This window comes from Anas platyrhynchos, chromosome 37, assembly GCF_047663525.1.
Source record: "Anas platyrhynchos isolate ZD024472 breed Pekin duck chromosome 37, IASCAAS_PekinDuck_T2T, whole genome shotgun sequence".
Classification (NCBI taxonomy): Eukaryota; Metazoa; Chordata; class Aves; order Anseriformes; family Anatidae; genus Anas; species Anas platyrhynchos.
This window is the reverse complement of record NC_092625.1, coordinates 4,231,028-4,255,495: the sequence shown is the minus strand read 5'-3', so window position 1 is coordinate 4,255,495 and position 24,468 is coordinate 4,231,028. Positions and strand designations below refer to the sequence as shown.

Genomic DNA, 24,468 nt, shown 5'->3' with positions numbered 1-24,468 from the left:
AACAGAAGACTTCTATCAGTATATATCCACAGAGACAACTTCAACTTGGACTTCATGAAATAAAATTCATGCTCTTCATCTTTATTTTTTTTGTCCTCACCTGTGAAATTCAGGATGAAGGCTGTCATCCAGCCTGAAGGCCTCCGTGCTGTACCCGTCAAAAGGACAGGGGAATGGCAGCTCTGTGTCAAGATCATAAATGAAGTTCTGCTCCCCACTGGAGACACGAAGTAGGATAACGTGGTAGTCCTGGGAAGAACGGTAATTGTCAGGAGTTAAACAGTTGTTAACCAGAAACCGGCACAGGGAGTAGAAAAAAAGCCTCCTGGAAGCTGAGGCTACAGCTTCTCTTCTTTAGAGACTGCTTTCTGATGCTCGGGTATCACGCCTGTGATGTTCCAGCACCAGGAGAGACGTTTCCTAATGCCTGCCTCAGCCCTCGTGCCTTTTGGTAAGCCTTGCTATTCTCCCCATTACTTGTAGCCTTCTTTGATATCAGCCTGGGCAGCTAACCTGAAGAGTACGCTAGTCCTCATACCACATCTTTGATTCCTTAACATGTAGGAAACACGGGTATGGCAGGGGGTTGGAGAAACTCCAGTTATTATTTTCAGTGTTAGTTACTTACATTCATTGCAGTTTTCCAAAAAGTAAATTGAAGATAGTTGTTGTTAACTCCTATTCCTTCTCAGATCATCCCGATAACACTTGGACCTCTTTTTAAACCAAGCCTTTTGTACAATATAAACACACTGATAATTTTCCAGAAAATGATTCTGTAAGGACAGAATTTCAGAAATTCACAGATTTTTTTTTTTTTAAAACAGAATTTCTGAAACAAATTGCCACGCAAAATTGATTTTTTCCCTCCCATACAGTATAACCATAACTACACATCTTTAAAAGGAATTCTGTAGTGGCAACTACTGAACTACATTAAATTAAATGACACGCCAAAAACTCTGGAAGAGCTTACATACAAGCTGGCACCTGAAGACATGTATTGCTCACGTTTTTCCATCCCATGTCAGACCTATATGGATATTTTCACCCGTCAGCTTGTTACAAGACATCTATTTAACATCCTACAAAGCTGGCGGGCCCCAACAAAACCAGACAGTAATTTTCACAGAACTGTTGTGCACTCTTACCGATGCTAACTAAGCTTTGTCACCTGGTGGTTTTATGGGCCATCTCACTGCTATTTCCCTGTGAACAATAAAAGGGTTGCATTTAGGCTGCTGTAGAAGAATAATAAATACTAATACAGAACTACAGGACGGCTGAGGTCGGAAGGGACCTCTGGCACATACAGAGTGCTTCCTGATGCTCAGGGGGGACATAAACCTAAATTCATTCCAGCAGAGGTATCTAACACTACCCACATCTGATCCTGCAGACCTCAGCTGCAGAGGCACGCACTTAAATACTGACAAAGAAAGAACAGAGGGCCTTACCCAGACAACAGGCTCATCTCCATGCCCTGACTTCTGTTTCCAGAGCGGGACCTGAAAGTTAAGCAATTTGGCATAAACCACTCCTGACTTACAGAGATTAGTTTCACGTTGGGTAAGTTCTTTGCTAAACTCTGCATTTCATCAGCTTGTATCAGTGCTGCTGTCAGAAAGCTTGCTCCAGTTTTTATCTTTCAGAAACATTAAACTGGACGCTATTCTGGACCATATAATGTAATATTCCCCCTAACCTGATGGATGACAGGGAAAAATCATCCCACAGCCCTTAGGGGCACCGTGATTCCTTCTTCCCACAATCCAAGCGTGTCAGGTAAGGACATTCATAGAAACATTCAGGTTGGAAGAGACCTTTAAGATCATCTAGCCCAACCTTTAACCTTTAATTAAGATTGATCTGTTGTTTTAGGGCAACTTCTTTTAAGCTTGGAAAGAATGCCATGAACCTTTTGTTCCCCTGAGGGTATCCTTATCCTTGGGGCTTCTAGAGGAGAGAGCAGGGCTCTCTTCTGGTGCAGCAGTTCGAGCTGTTTCCTTTTACTGTTTCTCAGGTTCTGGTGTTGCCTTGATGTCTTGAGCAAATACTGCGTGGGGTCTGGAGGCCAGAAACAAATGAAATTCTTCATGCTCCCAGGTGCTGCTGCCTGCGTGCCTCTCAGCTGCTGCAGGGGGGCCTGGGGCCAAGACTCACCTACCCCAGGCTGTACTTAAAAGGCCTGGGGTAGTTAAAGCGCCTCCCACCTCCCCCCGCCTCTGGTTTACCACCCCCACGGAGCGCACAACTCACCCACTCACCATCCTCCTCTCGTTGGAGATGAAAACCGCGTAGAACTCCTCCACAGGGCGCTCCCCCCGACTCCTGATGTAGTCGCACAGCTTCCACACGTTTTCCTCACTGCAAAACACAACCGTCGACGGCACCGTTTTCTTTTCAATCCCCTTTTCACCTTCACTTCCAGCAACCCAAACCGGGCCGGGAAGGTTTCCCTGCGGGGTTTTTAGCTCCGTTTTCAACTCCCCCCCTCAGCGTGCCGCCAGCCTCCAGTCAGGCGCCGGCCGCCATTTTCAGGCGCCTCCCTTACCAGTAGCAGCCGGTGTAGGCGCAGGCGGCTCGGGGAGGCACCGCCGGCCGGTACCGGTCCTCATCCAGCTCCGCCATGCTCCGGGGGCAGATTTCCCGTGCTGGGGAACGGGGCCGGGCTCCTGAGGGAGCCGCCTGAGGGCGGGCGCGGAGCCCGTGAGGAGGCGGTGCCCGCCTGAGGGGGCGGCACGCGCCGCTTCCCGCCCGCCAAAAGGCTCAAACGGTGCTGCGCCTCCCGCCTGTAACCCTCCGCCGGCAAAGATTTAAAAAATACTTCCAAAAAAAAAAAAAAAATTAAAAGAGCGGGCGAGGGCCGGCCCTCAGTGAGGGCCGGAAGAGGGAGCCGCGCCGAGGAGGGAAGAAAGGGGGGAGGAGGGGGATGGAGGGCTCCGTGTGAGGCGGAGGGATCCGCAGCGGGCCGCGGGGCCGCCTCAGTGGGCGCCGCGCCTCCGGGAGGCCCTGCGGCGCCGCCATGGTGGTGCTGAGGCGCAGCGCCGGCAGCCGCCGGCGGTCCCTGGCTGCCATGGACTCGAGCTCCGAGTTCCTCTCGCTGCAGCCCGGCGGCAGGAGGACGAGCAGGCAGAGAGCAGCCCCGGCCGTGAGTTCCCGCGGGGTTCCCTCCGAGCGAGCCCGGGCGGGGAGCTTTGGGGGGGGGTTCGTTCACCAGCCCCCCACCCCCTCAGGCGGCCCCGCGGGCAGGTGCACGCGGGGGGTGCTGAGGGGGCTCGGAGAGCAAGGCTAAAAATCAGGGTTAATTAGTGCTGAAGTAAAAAAACCGTTAGTTAGGGGGTGTAATGTGGTTACGACTTCCCTTAAGGGGTTGATGGTGTTAGGGAAAGCCCGAATTTGCTCTTAGGGACGATTCGTGTGTCTGGTATTTCATCCACACCTTTCCAGCTCCGTCTTGCTGCTCCCATCCCCGCTCAGCATCACCTGAAGGAATTGGCTGCTGTACACACAGCTAGCTAGAGCTCAAGCTCTGCTCTTCCCAAAGGCAGAGCAGAACCACCTCAAAGCACCTCCCAGCTCTCAGGGCGAGCCCCGCCTCCGAGCGATGCTTTCAGCTCTCCGTGCCGCCGAGCTCAGCGTTCTCGGCTCTTTGGGTTCAGGCTGGGGTTTTGTTTTGCTCTTTCTCTTCCCCCTTCTCATTTCAAGTCTACTGAACTAAGCAGGAAGCAGCCCTTGGGGTGTCGTCTCTTTGCAAGCAGGCGCTGGAGGCTGCTTCAGTATCTCCACTTTGCCGTTGCAGTGTGCATGAGAAGCGGTTGTCAAAGCCTGCAAGGACTTGAGCTGCCCGTGGCACGTGAGGGAAGGCTGTGCAAAGTCAGGCAGGGCAAACAGCTGGCCCGCTTTCCTTGTGGGAGCAGGAATGAGGAAGTTAAATGTAAAGTTTTCACTGAAGCGAAAGCAGAATCCTTCTCATGAAACAGGTTGTAAGGTGTGTTTGGTTTGGTTTCTTTCTTTGTGTTTTTTCACCTCTTTGCAGAACTTTCCCATGCTTCAAGGCACAGAGTCACTCCTGTTTCGTTTGTAGGACCGCCAGCCTTTGCTGGAGCACTCATATAGCAGAGACATGTAGAAGTGCCCTAGATGACAGAGATGGCGATCCTGCTCCTAGCTGCTTGTTCACATCCTAATGTCTCTTCCCTGACTTTCTGGTGCGCAAAGACTCGGCAATAGCAGCTTTTGCAGTTTTCCCGATACCAGCAAGCCATTTACCTGCGTATTTCATCCATCTAGATTAAGGAGCATGCAGCAGAAAGTCTCAGGTAAACCGGAGTCTGATGGCTTCGTCTTCTCCCAAGTTTCCAGTCCCAAGGAGTCCTGTGGCAGACCGTAAGCGGCGGCTGTCCCTCTGGAGGCTGTTTGTCTGCAGCTTTACAACCCCGCTGTGATTCCTCAGGCCGAACAAGGTCGTTTTGTTGTGACCTGTACTTGACACCCGTGTGCTCCAGAGTTCCCTTTTTGTTTGGGGAAAGTGGGAAGTGGCCCTTTTCTCTGCTGAGCCTTCCTGAGTCATCTGCGTAGGGACTTGACACCAGAGCTCCTAGCCTAAACACACTTACCTGTTTGGCTGGCACTTGAGCATCTGCTTGCTTCCTTAGAGACACCCAACAGCTAACTTCTTAGAAGCAATTGTTGATCACTTCCCATAGTAGGAGGAAAATAACTTTCAAACTACTACAAAATTCCTTCCTGCAGTTTCCTTGCTCTGGTTTAGCCACTTGCTTCTGCTGAATTTCACTTCTTGAGTGTGTTTTTTCAGCCTTGTGTGACTGATACGAGCCAGTTCTGCCCTGCTGGCAGCCTGCTGCAGGTAACGTAGTGCTTCTCAGTGTCTGCTGTCTCACTGACTTGGGATGCTTTTGTAGGAGCCAGAGGATGGTCAGGGTTCCTGGTCCATTGTTCCTGGCTGTGCCCTTGTTTGAGACAAGGTGAAGATAAAAGAAGAGCTGATAAAGAATAACACGAGTACACGGCACTGTGCTTGTTGCAGAGAAGTCATCAAAGAAATGCATAACTATGTGTACAGAGGTCTCCTGAGTTATTCCACTCTTTCCTTTCTTAAGCCTCCCGGAGGAAAAACATTAAACATCACTGTGGCAGACCAGGCTGGTCTCATCAAGCTTTAGGTCTTGTTTCATCTCTGCTGGGTCTGGGGAATAAAAAATGTCTTCAAGAGTTGTTTCAGATGCCTGGATTCAAACTTGTGCTAGGGCAAGCATCTCGTGAGGCCCCTTTCTATCAGCACGGAGAACAGGAGGGAGAAAAGCATTCTCCCACGTGCCCTTACCAGTGCCCTCCTCTAACTTCTTCATGCCTTTGCTGTTACCTTGAGCAAACACTAACTAAGCTCTTAGTAAAGTTAGTGCCGGGAAGCAGAAAAATCTTGTCTATTTTCTGACTTTGGAGTGAAATTTCATTTGATGTACTCTTGCTGGAACTTCATTTTGTAAACAGAACGACCCCCCAATCAAGGATATCACAGCTTCCCTCCCGTACTAAAAATGATAGTACTCACCCTTGTAGGAGCAGCAATGTGAAGAAGGTCAAGGGCAGTAAGAAGGGTTCAAAGCTTTGATATAACAAGCCTTACACTTTTTTTTGACAGAGCTCCTAATAAGCATCTTTAGCAAGGTCTGGAGATGGGAGAAAAACTCGAACTAGATTTTAATTCTAGGATGTATAATGTCAAGCTTGACTGTTCCTCTGAACAGTCAATTGAATTTAAATTTTTTAATTTAATTAGTTTAGTTTTTTTAATTTAAATTCAATTGAATTCAAAGTTTTGAATTTAAATTCCAATTCAATTTAAAGGTTTTTTTTGTTGTTGTTTTTCACGAAACACTAAGTTTATGTGAAAGGTTTTGCTGCAATATCTTTTTGCCAAGGATATTAAGCTTAAGTTATCCACAAGAAAATGGTGGGGAGAGGGAAGCTTTAGTTTTGAAAGTTTTTTTTTGTTTGTTTGTTTTTTTCCTCCAGGTTTTTCTTGAGCACAGGGTTTCTTGAGAAAGGGTTAGTGGAGCAATAAAGCAAAGAAATTCATGCTTTTGTGATAGAAGTGTTGGAACACCAAGGACTGGAGATGGTAGTGATCACAAACTCATTTACTGATCGCTCAGTTTTCCGTGTGCTGTCTGTATACCCCATGGCACCTACCTTGCGTTCAGAAAGCAATGCAACCTTTGGGGTTAAAAAATAAAAACCAAAGAGGGCGGTGCTTTCCAAGAAAAAAAGATAAGTCCTTTTGGCAAACAGGTAGGTGAACGGAGTATGTACGTTCCTTCCTCGGTGTCCTGCTGTTAACGTGAGAGGATATTCACCAGAACCCAGTAGATAATTGCACTCTGGTTTTTGTGTTTTTTACCATCTTTCATGAAACAACTTCAGGTTACTTGACAGAAGCTAATGGCCTAAGCTTATGTGCATTTGGCATTGTTTTCTCATTGGTGAGCTTCAAGCCTGTGTCTGGCCCATTATTGCTCACAGAATTTGTGGCAGAGCTAGACTTGGACTTAGATTACTGTGCTTAGTCTTAGCACTACAGATTATTAAAACCCTTTCCATTAAACACTTTCTCAAACTAAGAAGTGACTTTCTGAAATAGCTGTTTTCAGAAGATCTGCATCTTAGCTAAGCAATATGACAGAATTTTGCCTGTTGTTAAACACTGAGGCTGACGACAAGTCCATCAGCAGTTTCAGAGAGGACAGACAATGTCTAGATGCATGCTCATCTGCTAGGATTTGTGATTTCTGAAACGTGACTTGCATAAATTCATCTTAAGGTTTTGCAGGATCCACTGTGTCATTAAAATAATGATAATAATAAAACTTACAGGCATCTGTGTAATGCATTTTGGATTTCATATAATTTGCAAAAGTACTTAACGATTCGGTGTCATTTTGTGGTACAGTACAAACAGCAAGAGGAAGTGAGAACAAAGAAAATGACGGTGAAGATGTTCCAAGGCGTTACAACCTTCGACGGAGGAAACCTGTTGACCGCTACCAAGCTCCTATGGAAAGCAGGTTGAACGCACAGTTTCTCTTAAAACCTTATTTCTTGCACATAAGTGAGATAATTTTTTTCAATGCAAATACATGTGTTTGCGCACACAGTTCTGTTTCAGTTCTGTACCTTCATTCTGCACATGAACTTCGCTGTTTTTATCAGACACGTGTGTCCTGTGCCCATTATATTTCTTTGCTGTTTGGCCTACTTAGTGCTATGTATCCTTGATATAACAGTAATTAATCACACTTAATAGTCTTGCTCTTGTGATTTTCAGTTCACCTTTAAAAAGGGCGTAGTTTTCCACTTGTACCATGCACTGATGAAAAGCAAAAACGGTTAAAAATTCTTCTGGAATTAGGGATGAGTGAAACACGTGGCATTTTCTTTATCTTTTGATATCCTCCTCTCTTAAATGTATCTGTATCATTATTCTAAATTCTTTCCTTTCAGTAAGACAAAGAGATCGAGAGAGGACTAACTCGGGCCAGCCCTGTTCTGTCAGACAGAAAGAGTCACTTGAAAATGCTGGGTCACAAAAATGTAGAAGACGTGCCAGGTTGGTGTATGGCTAGTGATAGCTCTTACTTATCCGTAGAGCTGTCAGTCTCCTTACTGCATAATGCTTCAAAGGGTTTTCAGTTTAGTGGTAATTACAGAGTAAGTTTATGATCGGTACTTTGGTAGTCTGAGGATAGAGAGGAAAGAAATATTTGGAGGGCAGGAGGTGGATACTTTTAAGTTGGTTTCTTTTTTAAATCCAATATTTGTGGGTCGCTGATAAGATGATTATGGAGGTAGTGTCTGAGTTTCTGTAACTGAAATTCTTTGGTTCTGGAACTGAAGCCAGAATCCCCCCTTAAAAATCTTAGTCACACTATTTAATCTTGAAGGATACAAATTATTTTCTTAAAACCAAAAATAATTTTATTCGATTTAGAGGGAGAGGCTTTATGGAAGTTTTGTTGGATTAAAAAAAAAAAAAAGTTATCACTCAAATACTGACTCTAGTTTCTGTTTGGAATCAACTAATGTTTCTATATGAAGTTAACCTTAAACAATAAAAGATCTAAATGAAATCATAAATTGCCTTAGTAATGATAAAGGCTTTTTGGATTCTGTAAGCAGTTAGTGCGTAGAGAATGCTGTTGATTGCCAGATATTTTGTTGAGCATTCTTGAAAGCAGACAGTTGTCACGAGGAAAATCATGTCATGGCCTTTGAAATCAGATTGCTAAGGAGTACAATGGACTGGAAAATAGATCTCAGAGTAAATTTTGAGATAGAATTCCCTTAATTTTTGGTGTTACTTAGTATCTGCTCTATTTTCTTTTTAACTTTCTGGTTTATATGCTTGCTTGCAGACAGAGACATGCAGATGACATCAGTGATTCTACACCCTCTTGCTCATCTCCCTTGCTTAGCACATGTGATACGGAGGAGAGTGGTGAGAGCAGTGAGGACAGCGAGAGCACATCTCCAAGAAGGTTGCTGTCATTAGAGAATAGGGGAGGGATGAATCTCCTTCAAATGAATATTTAGCCATGTTTAAGTTTATCTAAATTTAACTGTGTGAGTTTATGTCAATTAGTTAGGTCTTCTATATATTAATTAATGTTTTCTACATTTGCTTGGCATTATTATGAAAAACAAAAATCTTCGAGTTGCATCTTAAAGAAAAAGAAGCCCTATAACTTCTCCTTAATTCAAATCAGGACTTTTCGAGTGAAACTTCAGAAACAGGACCTAAAGAGAGTTCAGAGGGATCAAAAGAAAGTTGGAGGAAGTCAGGGAGATGCAATGCAAATAGATAGTGCGGTAAGTCTTAAACTAATCATCGTGTCAGCGAGTGTTTCCAGGGATTATGAAAGATCTCAGTGTGCCATCTACAACTACCTTTGTTGATGGTTTTCTCTAAAGCAACTTCAAAAGTTGCCCAGAATGTTTCCGTTGTGCTGAGATAATTTCTGATGAAACCTTGATCTAGGTTGCTGCTTTCTTTAACATACAAACTCTGTTGTGTTGAATTTCTCTTTAGATTGGATTTGAGAACGTGGGTGGTCTTTCCGAACACATCGCAGCTTTGAAAGAGATGGTGATTTTTCCCCTCCTGTATCCAGAAGTTTTTCAGCGGTTCAATATTCAGTCCCCCAGGTAACTCATTAAAGTGATAAATCGTAAGTCAGCTGTTTTCAGGAGAAAGTTCAATTCAGGCATCAATATGCTTCCATGCTTCAACATTTTGGCAGCGGTGAACGTTTGTTTTAGTAGTGGCAAAAAGTGGTTTCTTAAAAATGGATAGAATCCAGAATATTTGTAGGTTAAAAATATAAGCAACGTCTTAAAATTTTAAGTTTTACCGTCTGGTGTCTTTAAAAAGTTGGGTTAGTTGGGTTGGAGTGGTTTTGTTCTCAGTTTTATGTACAAGTCAGTGTCGCGTTAAAGGGGTGTAGCTGATTAACCGTCACGGGCCCGTTTGAATTCAGAGTACTGAACCAGTCGGACATTCACCAAAACTGGGGGTCCGTTCGGACAATCACCAAAAACGTAATAACCGCCTGGGGGTCCACTCAGACATTCACCAAAAACGTATTAACCACCTGGGGGTCCGTTCAGACATTCACCAACAATGCATTAACCGTCTGGGGGTCTGGTTAGATTCAGAACACTGAATTATCACGGATAATCACCCTCACCCAAGTCGCATTAATGAAAGCTATCACAATGCAATCAAGTATGGTTTATTACAGCAACAGAATATCAGGTTCTTTTGGATTGCCGGCGATAGTGACTGTCTGCAAAAGCAAGCTAATATGCATGAAATACACAGGCGTTATAGGTGTTATAGATGTGACAGGTGTTATAGGTGTTGCAGATGTTATAGGTGTTATAGGTGTTACAGATGTTATAGATGTTATAGATGGTATAGATGTTACAGGTGTTACAGGTGTTATAGGTGTTATGGGTGCACAGCCTAGAAATAAACGCGTTGAAAGGATCAAAGACTCTATATAGAGATTTATAAGCAAATATTCAGATCTCACCCAAAGGCGTCCCAATGGGGGGGGAAGAGAGGTTCAGCCCGTCGACTGATCCCAGGAGTCAGGAGGTCCTAAGGATGCTGTATGTCCTCGGGATGGTATCTCCCCTGACGATGGTATCTTCCCTCACATCCCCTCTCTCTTGGGCCAATTTATATTATTTTCTATCTTTTAGGTGGAGCTTGAGTGGCTCTAGTCAAGCATATCTTAGTTATGATTGGTGTAAAGTTTTCCCGTCTCCGTTTAAAGTAATAGGCTCCGAGAAATTCAGAGCGCATGCTCAGTGAGGGGTGGTCGCACCTTGGAGGCGGGTAGCTTTTGGGATGGAGGTGTGTTTTGGTATTATAATGATATTATAATGAGCAAAAAGTACACTAGGGTACAGCATTTGTCAAAACATGACAGGTCTTTGGCTTAGGGTGGCAAAAAGTGCTGCTTTGTGCACAAGAACAATCGAGGTCCCACCTGATCACAGAGCCTAGCCGTGGTGTCTCCACTCCACTCCACGCTCCGTGGTGTTCCTTAGAGCTAGCACACCAAGTTTCCCCAGCGCGATAGCATCTAAGGTTGGGAGCCTAGGGAACACTCAGATAATGCAGTTATGCCCTACCCTGAAAGCCTCTTCAAAGCTGTACCTTTTCCTTAAAAACGTGAATGTTAGTTTTATTTTCCTAGTTACTTCAGGCATTTACACCACAGTCAGCTTGATTAGTTTGTAGGCAAGAAGGGATTATCTAGTGGAAGTCAATTGTAATATGTTGCCTGGAAGCCCAATTGTTTTTCCTGCCTACTTTTGTTTTCTTTTTTTTTTTTCCCTCTGAGTGCTAAGGCATCTCTTTTCCTTCCGGCTTTAGGCTTCCTCACGTGCCATCAGCAATAGATGGTCTGAGAGACCAAACCCAGTAACTTAATGCTTTTGAGAGGAGCATTAAATGCTTTACTATCAGATTCTGCATATTATGAAAGCAAGAATATGCAGTTTATCACTGAAGAATGAAGTGGTGATTCACCATTCAGCCCATTCTCAGATTCTGTGCTGAAGTTTGCCTGTTTGGCTCCGGTTTGCTGTGATCAAACTGTTTGTCAGCAGTTTTGGAAGTGTCCTTCTGGGACAGTATGCTCTCTTTTGAAGGTTTTATACACTTGAGTTACCCCCTTATTCATTTCTTTGGGTGAAAAAAATGAATTTTCTTGTGAAACGTTGTAAAAATGCAGAACTTCTATCTGTTCTGACTCTACCCACACTTCAGCTATTACTGCTGTCTTGTACATGATGTGTTTTGGTTAGGAAAGACGCTTGTTCTAGAGATGATGGTTGTAGGAGGTACTCATCATGATGTTTTTTTTCCTATCTGGATCGTTTTTTATTGCAGAGGCTGTCTATTTTATGGCCCCCCAGGAACAGGGAAAACACTAGTTGCTCGTGCACTTGCCGGTGAATATAGCCGAAGTGACAGAAAAATAACATTTTTTATGAGAAGTGCTTCGGACTGCATGAGAAAATACGTGGGGGAATCAGAACGCCAACTTCGTGTGTTATTTGAACAGGTAAGGTTGAAATGCACAGTGTGTTCTGTCAGAGTTGAAACCATTATTTTCTGTGGTCAACGTTTTTAAGTAGAACTTGCTTTTTTTGTATTTTGTTATTTTTTTTTTCCCACTGAAACGGAAATGCCAGTGTTTCTGCTGTGAATGTCAGCTGTAGGAGCTACTGGAACGATTTGCTTCCTGTCACCCGGATACAGTGGGTTGACACAGACTGCTGTCTTCTGTTAGTCATGCCAGATACTCCAGTAGCTCTATCAGTAGAGGTCCCAGAGGCTGAAGTGAAAAATCTAGTTTAGATGACATTCCAACCATGATGTTTTTGTGTATTTTTCCTTTAGATAATGGTGTTTTACTCTGTGTTTTTGTGCTAGGCCTATCAGATGCGACCTTCAATTATTTTCTTTGACGAGATAGATGGTCTCGCTCCTGTGCGCTCTAGTAAACAAGACCACATTCATAGGTATTACAGTTTTGCACCTACATAAAATCTGCTTGATCTTTGGGGAATGAAAAAAAAAAAAAAAGGATGATGACCTGTTTAATTTACTGTGAACACGTTAATTTATCCTGAAAACTTGTAACTCAATGCCAAAACAGGTGCTTCTAAACAATAGTTGAAACCAATTTACTAAGCCTGATATCAGCATGTGGTCTGTGTTAACTTACCTATTGTTTATGTCTTAAAATGAGTCTTGTCCTTAAAGCTTGTCCTTTTTGACTACTCATGGAAGAAAGTCATGTGGAATGTGACAAAATTTACTGAACCAGTAAGTAAAAATTATATTTTTCTATTAGTTCCATTGTTTCAACTCTTCTGACGCTTCTGGACGGCATAGTTAACAGCGGGGAGATCGTGGTAATCGGAGCTACCAACAGACTGGATTCTATAGATCCTGCTTTACGAAGACCAGGACGCTTTGACAGAGAGTTCCTCTTCAACTTGCCAAATAAAGAGGTGAGAACTGAAATTCAACGTTAGCGCTACCATGGCAAAGTCCAACTTTATAGGAAAAAAAAATTGACAACTTGAACAAGAGAGTGATATGTGGAGACACTGCGTTGTTCCATGGAGGGCAAATCTGGTACTGAATATATATGGTCAAGATGATACCACCAAGTAGTTAGTTCTGTAATCAAACCTTTCATTCCCAAAGTTGTACCTGTTTGCTTAATTATTTAGTCCACTTGGGCGCTTTCATCATGAAGTTGTGTTTTTGGTCTCAGTCCTTCACTTATGAATGAATAGGGGGCATGTGTGCATTTGATTGTGCCCCAGATCAGTGGTAGTAGTTTGAGTCATAATTATTTTCTTCTTTATAGTAATTGTAGCAATTTGAAACATTGTGCCAGAAGTGCTTTCTGTGAATTTACTGCCTGAAAAGCAAATGTGATGAAGTAATGAGACTGTCACAATGAAAGCTTGTTAAATTTTAGAGAAGTTTTTTGGACAACAAAGAAATGTTTCTGGATAAATTTTTCATTGCAGTATTTTCCTCTGGGTCTTTAGGTCTCGTAGTTTGGAAACTTGTTATTGAAGCTATAAATGCCTTTTCTTTCACTGTAGGTTCCTAGAAAAAAGTCCAGTGTAACAAATAAGAAATATTCAATTTCCTGGTTGACAATGCAGAGTGTATATTAAATAACTGTAAAATACTTGAAAGTTGAGCAAGTAAGAAAAGCGTATTAGTAGATGAGGGGTTTTGAGGGAGGACTGTTTTGGTTTTTTTGTTTGTTTGTTTCTTGTTGGTATTTTTAAGGAAAACTTGAGACAAGCTAAAATGCAATGATTTTGCTTCCAGGCTAGAAAAGAAATTTTCAAGATTCATACTCGTGACTGGACCCCTAAGCCACCGGACATGTTGCTTGATGAACTAGCTGAGAAATGCATTGGTAAGACTGAAACCAAAATGGATTCTTGCTTGTGACCAAGTTGTAAAGAACCTTAGCTTGTACCAGGCAGTACCCAAGCTCTTGTGCCTTGCTGCACAACTAGTCAACGAGGCAGCTGGCACGCCTTCATAGCAATCAGAGTTAGATGCTTTCATCTATTTACTCTTTGTTGTCGTTCCTCTTGTTGTCTGAGAACATTAAATGGTTCTGGGGCATCTGCCTCAAGAGTATAGTTTTTGATGAGGAGTCTGCTTCAGCTGCATAAGCGCAGGATATCAGGCAGTGAGCAACATGAAACTTCCCTGCAGAGCGGTAGCACTTTGAATTCCCTGTTAACCTGTTTGGTTTTGACATGACAAATTCTTTAAATGTTGCATGTTGTAAACCTGGGCCTTGACTGATGTAACGTTTGATTTTTGTTTGTTAGGATACTGTGGTGCAGATATCAAATCCCTATGTACTGAAGCTGCTCTGTGCTCTCTGCGCCGATGCTATCCTCAGATTTATGCAAGTAGGGAGAAATTGCAACTAGACGTTAATTCTATTAAAATAAAAGCAAAGGACTTTTTCATGGCTCCGAAGAAGGTTGTTCCGGCATCAAACAGGATCGAGGCTTCACCCGTACAAGCACTATCACCCATTTTCAAGCCACTTTTTAAAAGATCAGTAGCGAATATTTTACAAGTTGTGCAGAAGATCTTCCCGCAGGCACAGCTAGTGCTAAAGGAGGACCGACAGCAAGGTATAACCACAGCATCCACTTCTTTATAATTCTGCTAAAGATTGTTCGTAAGCTCCTTTATTCTAAGGGAGAGAAAAAAATCACCAAGAGTAGCGTACCTTATACGTACACATCAGTGGGACTTGGTACAGCTTTGTAGGGCCTTGTGCCATCTGCTTAGATCTGTGGTGGGATGAACTCTAGGAAATAGCTTTCAGTGTGTGCTCTCAAATGAAGAAAGGGTTTTGGCACTGATTTAGAAGCTGTATTAATGTAAGAGAAAGAGACAAAGGCTATTCAGGGAAGTTAACAAACCTCTTTTGCCTTTCAGACCATTTAAATCCTATTTTACAAGATGGTATGTTCAACAGTGATGACGATGCATCCTTGGTTTCCGGAGATGAATTCAAAGATGGAATGCCTGACGGACCGGAGAAAAAACTCCTCTGTTTCAGCAGGTAAAGAAAGATAGATCCCTGTTATGTTTAAATTCTCAGGTCTGATGAGTCTTTGTAAACAGTTCCAGCTGTTAAAAGTGTGAGGGGTGGTAGACGAAGGGGTAACATCAAGTTAGTGTGTAGAAGGGGTGCTTGGTATTCACAAGAAGAAAGGGTGAAGGGACTAAAGTTGTAATGAAGTTGCTCTGAATGACCCAATTGAAATGCCCAGGCTTCTCTTCCTAAGCCAAAGTGATCCGTAGACTACCAGAACACGTTGACTTAATCCATGGCATTCTTTGAAAGACTCAAGACCGCATACATGTCCTATCTGTCCTTTTAGCTAAAAGTACCCCAACTTTAGGGGTTTGTGTTGCCACCTTTTGCCCTTCTGTTTTCCAGGATTGTTAAACCAGTAGTGAATTTTGTAGTAGAAAGAACACTGAGAAATGGCTTGTTAAAACACCTTGAGAAAAATTTGAATGGTGTCTTTATTTGTTAAGCCACCAAGTTGTGTTAATCTTGTGGTATTTTAGTATGGAAGTCATGCAAGCCCACGGTTGGAAAGTTAGATCATGTTGTCGCAGCTGGATCAGTTATTTTTCTCAGTTTCTATTGCTGTGCTGTCCAGAAGATTTTCTGTCCTCTAGAGCAAGGCTAAGTCTCTAGCATCTTTGATTTAAGCCAGCAAAGGTACAGCCTGACTGTAGTGGGGAAACAAATGCTCATTGCAAATTTATTTCCTAGTAGTAAGGCAAGATTGCAGGGATATTAATTTGCAGTCTTGGTTTAGTAAAGAATAGGAAACACAAGGGAAGAAGATGAAACAATTGGAATGACTGAATAACTTAACTGGAAATCTTACATGTATTTAATGTACCACTGCCATTGGGATTATTTGGGGAGGGAAAAGAAAATCTATAGGAAAAGTACTTGGAACATCTGTGTGTCTATTCAGCACCTCATTTATAAGCTTGTTTTCTTAACTCTTGTTCTAGGAGTGCTTTCTGCGAACCAACATCACGCCGGCCCCGTCTGCTAATAGTAGGAAAAGAAGGGTACGGCCAGGTTTCTTACGTGGCACCCGTGGTGTTGCACGCTTTGGAGAAGTTTCCCGTTCACACCCTGGACCTTTCTGTTCTGCTTACAAACATTGCACCGCCAGAAGAAATCTGCGGACAGGTACCTTTTTTCTTTTTATTCTCATCGGATTCACTGACTGTATGTAGAGGATCAATCGAGTTGCAAGTAAGGTGAGCAAAATTCATTGGTAATGGAGGTGGCCTTCTTTTAATGTGCTGGGATGTTTGCTTCTGTCTGAAAATCCCCTTTTCTTTTAGACAGCACCACAAACAATCTGGATGTTGTACATGTCCACGTTTTCCATACCCAATTTTACAGTGAGGATGTTGCTAGCAGCTCAGGAAGCTGGGCGGTATTGCTAATGAACATCTCTTTGTGGAAAGAAATGCTGCTCATCTCCCTGGGATCCAGAAAGTAGTTCTCATTGCCTCCTAAGACTGTGTGCTCCCAGTAGATGGCTCTGTACCAGACTGCATGTCGGCTACTTTTTGTAGCCTTCTTTTAAATTATATTAGTAAGGCAACCAAGGTTTGGGGCTTCTGTTTATTTTGTTTTCACACGGACATACACAACTTGTGCTGTTGCAGTGTGTGCAATAAAAGCATTAACACGCTGATGTGGTTTTAGCTAGAAAAAATGAACAGATTTGGTGTTTTTACTTTTAGGCAGGAAATCCATTTTACTGTTTGGCATCACTACCTTAAAATATTTTTACCTTTAGTGGAAACATTTGAGAGCTATACAAGTAAGAACAGGCATGTTACACTACTGAATACTGATGTGTCCCAAAAGAGGGACATTTCCTTTCTTTGTTATGCGATGATTGTGGCTGTGGCCATATAGCTACGGTGTCTAGCCACTGCCTGAATATATCCTTCCCATCTTCTGACTAGAGTTCTCCGAATACTGATAATCTGAAAGGGTGCCCAGAGAAATTCCTTATGTGAAAGGATGCTTGCCACTCTGTTCACATAGTTTCATTTCATGGGGCAGTCAGATGGCTATGTAGCTATGTATTAACAGGTTATTCTCCGTGTTTTAGTTTTCTTACCCAAGCTTTCCTTTTCACTAGCTGATCCGAAATGCTCAGAAGACAGCACCAAGCATAAGTTATGTCCCAGATATCCATTTATGGTGGGACAACGCTGGACCTGCCTTGAAACTTACTTTTCTAACTCTACTACGTAACATTCCAGCATTTTCGCCAGTTTTGCTGCTTGCTACGTCTGATGTACGTCACTCAGATCTCCCAGAAGAGGTGTTTTTCAATACTTTTCTTACTATTTCTTCAGTTTCTTGTAATTTTTGAATGCTTCCAGCATCAAAATGCTGTGCTGTTAAATGCATACTGTTATTACTCAGGCACCCTAACAAATCACTTAAAATTTGCTTAGAGAAAAGGAATACTGTGAAAGCATCTGCTTAAAGTTTTTTCTGAGTCAAGCAAGTGACTTTCACCCCCTTCTCACGCATGCAAATAATAAATTAATACAATAATTCCGGTGGCTACAAAGTGGTTCAGTCAAGAATATGCAGTGCTTGAAATGACAAGAGGATGTCTTTACTGAAGAGACTTCTTCTGACAGTCTGTCATTCCATGCTATGTTGGGTAAACTGCTAATAATGCAATTTAGTAGAGAATTGAAACACTTTGATTAAAAAAAAAAAAAAATCAGTTTCTTTCTTCATATAGGCCAAAGCTTTCCAAGCTGGAAAGCTGAGTTCCAATTTCTGCTCAAGTAACTTTGGAATGGAATTCTAGTTGTATTCCTAAATAAACTGTAGTAAAAAAAGTACATGCAGAACTTCATTGACTTCTGAGAGTTTACATTAAGGGAAGGTGCCCAAAACAGGAACACGCTGTTCTCGTTCTGATTATTTTGTCTCAGTTATTGGGGGAAGAGAACGGGTCTTACCTAGACGTGTTTATTATCAACTGCTTTGAAAGTGCTTGAGTTCCCACAGAAGTTTTTGTGCAGGTTCTAAATTCCTTCTAAAATAAGTAGTGAAATTCCTTACCTACCTTTTAATACTAGAAATTGAAAATGGAGGAAGACGTAGAGGTACTAGCTACTTCAGACACCTTTTGGTAGAGAAATAAAAACTCAGCAAAAAGCCCTCACTTGTCTGCTGAAGCCTTTCTCTTCCCTCTATAGCCATAAAGGTTCTAAGTAAAGGATGCAGCAAGGCAAGTAAATACAAAGGAAGCGATGTTGGATGTGGTGAAAGGCATTACTTTATCAGTGTAGCGTACAATCCCTTCACCGAGCTTTAATTCTACAGGTGATTCTTAAAGGTGATATTTGAATTTGCCGTGCCAGCCTGTGAAAATGTAGCCGTTTAAGGCCAGGAAGATAACTTTTTTCAGTTTGTGTTCTTCAGGTTATTATTAATTTTAAAAGGTACTCGTCTTTTTGGAATAGAAGATGAGTTTTTGTGGCCTTAAATCTGAAATGTCTTTCCTCCTTCTGCTTTAGATCCAAAAATTATTTAATAAGGAATTTGGAGAAGTGTGCAATATTGAGGTGCCTGGTAGGGCAGAGAGAGCAGCTTTTTTTGAGGACCTAATTCTAAATCAAGTGGCTAAGCCTCCTGTAAAGAAAACGGGTGAGGAGGATATAAGAAGTACATCTAAAACTTTCCTATCGAAGTTACTAGCTCTTTGGGATTTGCTTTGGTGGTCATTTTCTGTCAGTAATTTGTCATATGCTTGAATTTGAGTACTGTAAATTGGCTAATTTTTCCTGATTAATTGAAGTTGATCGGACATTGGAAGTCCTGCCTGTAGCACCACCAGCTGAGCCTCAGAAGCCACAAGAGGAAGAAGTAGGGATGCTGGAGGAGGAAGAGGAGGATACCTTGCGTGAACTTAGAATTTTCTTGAGGGACATTACTCACAGACTTGCCACTGACAGACGTTTCAGGGAATTTGCAAAGCCCGTTGACCCACAGAAGGTAAACTAGTGCTGATCTGTGTGTCTGTAACTTCTCAGCGTTCGTATTTCTCAGCGTTTTGGGGAAGGTTCAACTTTGTTTTTAGGGCTGCGCTATTAGGATTTTGCAAGAAGCAGAGGCAGTGCTTTTACTTCTGCTGACTCTCAAACGTCTCTTATTGGATTATTCGCTGAAAGCCCTGGTTTCATTCTAAAAAGCCAGTCCAAATGCCAACACAGTTTGCTCGTGAAAAGGCTTTGGTATGTAGGCATGTCACAGCACTGAAAAGCCCAGAGATCCTCCCTTATAATTACAAACAGTATTTACAGGACTACTTTAATGAAGTCTAAAGCCCTTTATTGGACTGTCAGTACCTGTGGGAACAGGAATAGGAGCAGCCGTTTGTAAAAGTAAGTTTTGAGATCCTGTTCTCTGTTTCATCTGGAACTCCTCAATAGGAATCAACCATAAGTGCAGTGTGTTTTCTTTTTCCTCCAATTGGCTGCTTAGATCCCTTTTTCTCCTTAATTGATTAGATAAGTCTAAACTAGGGGCGTATATTTCAAAGACAGATGTAACTTGAATATACCTGCGGATCAGCAAAGTCCTCTTCATGTGGGCATCCACTGGCTTTTCTTCCCCTTTTCTCCTAGGTTCTTGAGCTGTGAAAAATCCAGACAGATACGTATGTCCTCATCTGAACTAGTTATTAGGCTCCTCTTACGGTCTGAGGGAAGAACTCGGCACCTCTGGGCCCAGTTACCTCATTCTAAAGTAGATGCCTGCAATAGGTACTTCACAGGTGCAATGCATGCACCTTTTCCTCAATGTCGACAACAAAGAGAATGTCGGATGGCTTACTCAGCTTTCACTGTTGTGATTTTCTGAAGCAAAGTGAAATGAATCTCCCACCCTCAGTGTTTCTTCTCTACCATGCACGTGCTTCTGACCGCCCTACCTCTTGTTGTCCTCTCCTAGCAGCTCTAATGCCAGTTGAAAGAGCCCTTCCATTTTTGAGAAGCAAACTGGTTAATTTCAGCATCTTCTGATGCATCGCAAATGTTCAGAGTTTTTAGGAAGTCGTTTATTTAAAGTTTTCAGAATAATTTGGTAGACAGTGCGCAAGGTTAAGAAAACCTCTGAATGCTTGTATTTGATCTGCAGGTACCTGACTATGCCACAAGGATTAAAGAGCCGATGGATCTTTTAACAGTTCTGACTCAAATTGACTCGCACCAGTACCTCACTGCAGGAGACTATCTGAAGGACATCGATCTAATCTGTAACAATGCCTTAGAGTACTACCCGGATCAAAGATCTACAGGTGAGGATGTGCTTTTTAGCCCTAGTTTAAAAAATCGGTCAAACGTATAGATGGATAAATGCTGTGTTCAAACAGTAGACTTCAGATGGATTAGATGATTTTGGACATCCACAGAGAACATCTCTTACCACATTGTAACTATTTTACCATTTTGCTACTTGGGCATGGAATTGTGATATAAGTGTTCCCAAGGAACTAGTGCTTTTGTTTAATTAACTTCTACGTTGTTATGCTGAAAATATTCACTGAGATAACCTTTTGGAACCAACCTATGAAGAAAGCAATTTTTTTCTGTGATCAAAACAGTTTCATTGGTTGGTAGACAACATTCAGTTAAAGTCTGTAAAATTTCAGATCGTCACAGAGCCTATGTTTTGCAAGACACTGCATATTCAATGGTGAGGAACGAAATGGATACAGAGTTTGGACGACTTTGTGAACAAATTAAAGAATCTCGTGAGAAAAGAGGTACGTGCTTTAACGCTAAGGATTTTAAGACTTGTCTCTGCATTTGTAACTGAAAATGCACGACGAAGATCTTTGGTATCTATTCTTTATTGCAAGGTCGCACCTCTCCAGCGTGGTCTCCATGGGACGACTCCAAGTCACCACAGCAGAACCCTGCTACTGAAGACGACAAACCAGAGGAAGAGAGTAATGAAAATGAGGAGATGACAGCGGCACCTGTAGATGCCAGTACACCCATTTCTAATGGTAAGTTGCATTTTATTCAGCTGCTCTTGTCATTCATACCTTCTCTGTTCTTGAGGCGCAACAGGTGTCTCTGATGCCTGGCTCTTTATGCCAGAGGTATTTTGTTTTCAAATTTACTTCAAAATGTGAGAGAGAAATCCAGAGGTCATTCATTCAATATAGTGATGAATTAAAGTTCAAAGAAAGTTGGTTTACAACATAAAAAACAAACAAACAAACAAACAAAAACAACTTTGATGGCCCAATTGACATTTAGCCGCCCCTAAATTGCTAATTCTTGAGGTAAAAAATGTTGTGGATGGCAGTTTCTGAATACTTAACTAGTTTTTAATTATGCAAAATGGCATTTTTACCCCCACTCCACCCCTCCCTTCCCCAAATGCTAAAATCTTAGCTACCTCATACTGTGATTCCCAGTTGAAGGAGGGAAGTCTAACTAGTGAGAGTGGGAATTTTGCCATGGACTCCACCCATATCCTTTTGCAATACTATATGAATACTACGAATGTTGGGCAAAACCACAAAGTTTGTTTTTTCACAAAAGGTTTACCAAATCAGGAAGCGTACGAGGTATAAGTCTTCATGTTTTTTCTCCTTTGAATATTCCCTTAAAATTGTCTCATTAATTAATCTCTTCCAAACACGTATTCAGCTTTTGAAGTCTTCAGCTTGATACCAGACTCGAAGGAGAGCTTATTTCCAGAGGCTTTTATGATGTTCATCTGTATTAGTTCATGTAGTAAGACAGTGACTTTGTCAAATAACCTCACGTTGTATTAATGCTGCCCATCCAAAGTAAGAATCCTCAGCATGTAAAATCCTGAAAGTGACTGTTTAGTGAATGAAATTCCGTAGCTGTGTGTGTGGTTTGTTTGCTTGTTTTTAATCTTAATAGCAAACTGACCCCATTAACTTTCAACTCTTTTCTCAGCATATGTAGGGATATAGGCAGTGGTAGCTCAGTTCCTTTGTTTTCCTTGTCAGTTGAGTAAGATGAAGATAATGGATTTTGAAGAAAGAATTCTTTTGGTTATGTTTTGGATTATTTTTTTATGCTGTCTCTTTGTAGGTGCGTCAGAAAGAAAGCGCAGAAGGAACAACTGTGCGCGTGCTGCAGCAAAGAGGAGTTCTCAATTCGATACAGAGAACAGAGTACCAACAGATGACCAAAACAATAGTGATGGAGAAGAGTTTGTGGACAAACATGTTTCTGACGTATGTCAAGTTAAACTTAACACTGAAAAGGAAAGTGCTAAGCTTTGTGGATATTCAACACCAAGATGGGGAACTATAACTAATGGAAATCCAAGTTCAAATGGTAAGGGAGAAGTCCATCAGATCCTTTAGCACCCTATTCTTGCTGAGGAGGATTGCACTATTTATTAGCTTTAGCCTTCAATTTCACTCTATTTTTTCTGTTACAGCTCTCAAAAATCATCACACAGTTTATTCCATAACGATGTTGCTCCTCTAATTGTGCAAGCCTAGCCCACATGTTTCTGTAGGTGCTGTTTTTTTGATTCTAAAGTGTGTTTTTTTCTAATGGTACCTAACTGAAAGCAGGCAGTCACTGACACTCTTTTATTGTACGAGGTGCTTTCCAATAACGAGCAGCTTAGGTGAAAAAGCAGCACTTCAAGATGCGTGGATCCAGAGTAACATGTGGAATAGGAGACTTAAGCCCTAATGTTGTACTCTAAGATGTGTTCCCTAACCTGAATTGGCAACATGACTATTTTTTTTCACTATTAACCTTTTCATTAGTGCTTTTTGTTTGTTTGTGGGTATTTTTGTTTGCTTTTTTTTGTCTTAGTTTCTGTTTTTTTATGGAGCAGTGGCTTTAGCTGGAAAGAAGGGAGAAGCCAAGTATTTCTCAGTGCAGACGATAACAATTCTGTCTCTGTATTTGTAGAGAGAGACTGTTTTGCAGGTACAGGATACTTCACTGAGACTGTATTCTAGATAAACAGGAAACCTGACTGAAGAAATTTGTGTCCTTCCAGATTCCTGGGCATTTCAAGCAGTGACTCCTGAACATTCTTGGGAAGAAGACCAGCAACAGATAAGTGATGAGAACCCTGTACAAGTTCCTACAGAGACAGACTACATAGTTATCGTGGATCGCTATGAGCTCAAAGTATGTCTAATTTCAGCTTTTTTTTTGATGCTCAAATAGGACATATGCACTGTGACTGTTTAGTTTCCATACCTCGTGTAGATTTCTGTAGGCTACCATTTGCTTCTGGTCATCTGTAGTTTAGGAGACAGATTCTTTGCCTAATTTTTAAGATAAAAGGCCTTGCTGAATTTTAAAATACCACATTGACAACCTGCTAGCACTATTATGGATATCATTTAATGATTTGTAATTTTAATGATGGGTTTGAGGGCTTTTATTTGGGGATTTTTTTTTCATGCTTTGATGTATTAAGAACCTGAAAAGGATCTTTATTTCTTGCAGTGATGATTTTAAACCTGAAGTTAGCAGGTTGACGTAAACTAGCTAGCCATGGAGAAGTGACTACTTTTCTGAAATTCCTTGAAAGTGCAGCATTAGAAGTTCTTATAGTGTGTGTGTGTGTATATATATACACGAGGGAGGCAGAGTTTGCTGATTAGATGATAGCAGCATTATTTCCAGGGGGCAGTAGTATTTCCATTTGGTATGGCTGCTCCCTAAAGCTACATACTCGCAGGCTCACACAGCTAATGGACAGCTGTGGCAGTGGAAGAAGGTGCTGCCACTAGCTTGTCACTGTTGCTGTGCCAGAGATTATCATCTCTGCATCTTTGGTAATAGAAATGGCTGTGTGAGAGAGAGGTGATTGCTACAAGCAGTCACTTTGCTATTTACCCACCCCTGAATTTAAAGGTAGGACTGAGCAAACTAATCCACCTTTGCTCTGGGCGTTTGAGCAATCTGTTCTGCCAGCAGAGTTGTAGGCATGGCACACGTGGGTAAAGGTAATCACCTAAGGGTGCTTCCTTTTCCAGCTGGCACAGCTGTATCTACAAGATCTGCAGCCTTTTTACAGTGCCCCGCGCTGCTGCAACGCTTCTCTAATGAAATGCAACAGTGGCTTTGCTGTGGCAGCAGCTGTCCTACAAAGAGGATCGTGTCATTCCCTGCTGCTTTGGGAGCAGTCGACTTGCAATTACAACCGTTGATGTGATTGATTAGTAGTAAAAGATTGTCCGAAATTTCAGCCTTTCCTTTCTCTGAAATATGAAAAATTAACTCATATTTTCCCTGCTGAAATCTTATGGGATATTTAATCTGTTCTCTGAAGTGTCACATTTTATTTAATAGCGTAAGAAAAAGTAGGCTGTCACTTGTATTGTTACTGTTCAACCTCTGAAAACATATAGAGCGTATTCAAAGGATCTTATACTATTCTAAAGTTGTTGTTTTGCTCCATTGTTGTCTTCAGAAACTGTTATGCTTTGTCACTAAGATAACGAAGGGATTTGACATTTAACACCTGGAAAAAGTATATGGCGTCATTAATCAGTGTATTTACAACCATAGAGAAGACTACGACAAAACCGATTTGGTGGAGGTAATTTTTGTTTTGAATTCTAGCGCTTTCTGTCACTGTTACGCAGTATTTGTGTGTTCTGGGATATCGTGGTTGTTTAGCATTGCTCTTTACTGCTTAGGTGTCTGTGCACAGACAACAACAACAGTACGACTTCTCCCTTTCA

At 42.0% G+C, this 24,468-nt stretch overlaps 2 protein-coding genes and 1 long non-coding RNA gene across 8 annotated transcripts in view; 2 read left to right on the top strand and 1 right to left on the bottom strand.

The window, feature by feature from the left end:
* LOC113841786 (protein N-terminal glutamine amidohydrolase) overlaps positions 1 to 10,796 on the bottom strand; it is a 16,427-nt gene extending 5,631 nt beyond the window's left edge. The window contains exons 1-4 of one of the 6 annotated variants that reach the window (XM_072032301.1): positions 10,116 to 10,796; positions 2,268 to 2,367; positions 1,458 to 1,508; positions 101 to 249 (exon numbers count right to left, since the gene is read on the bottom strand). In XM_072032301.1, the coding sequence (XP_071888402.1) occupies positions 101 to 249; positions 1,458 to 1,508; positions 2,268 to 2,270 (203 nt within the window). In that variant the 5' untranslated portion in view covers positions 2,271 to 2,367; positions 10,116 to 10,796. Of the gene's footprint in view, positions 1 to 100; positions 1,509 to 2,267; positions 2,368 to 2,554; positions 2,690 to 10,115 lie in introns of those variants that run through there. The other 5 variants (XM_038184130.2, XM_072032300.1, XR_011806261.1 and 2 more) reach the window with 5 other exon arrangements.
* Positions 3,017 to 24,468, top strand: LOC140001082 (ATPase family AAA domain-containing protein 2-like). Its single transcript, XM_072032223.1, has 21 exons — positions 3,017 to 3,151; positions 6,974 to 7,088; positions 7,525 to 7,630; positions 8,436 to 8,558; positions 8,787 to 8,889; positions 9,110 to 9,225; positions 11,486 to 11,660; positions 12,032 to 12,120; positions 12,456 to 12,615; positions 13,460 to 13,550; positions 13,978 to 14,292; positions 14,603 to 14,729; positions 15,707 to 15,890; positions 16,864 to 17,097; positions 18,540 to 18,746; positions 19,890 to 20,049; positions 20,404 to 20,517; positions 20,614 to 20,763; positions 21,833 to 22,081; positions 22,767 to 22,900; positions 24,195 to 24,468. Exons 1-21 carry the CDS (start codon positions 3,026 to 3,028, stop codon positions 24,240 to 24,242), a joined length of 3,126 nt encoding a protein of 1,041 aa, XP_071888324.1. The 5' UTR covers positions 3,017 to 3,025; the 3' UTR covers positions 24,243 to 24,468.
* On the top strand, positions 3,861 to 5,235 carry LOC140001122 (uncharacterized). The gene is made up of 2 exons (XR_011806263.1): positions 3,861 to 3,991; positions 4,088 to 5,235. It is a non-coding gene; the product is annotated as an uncharacterized lncRNA (long non-coding RNA).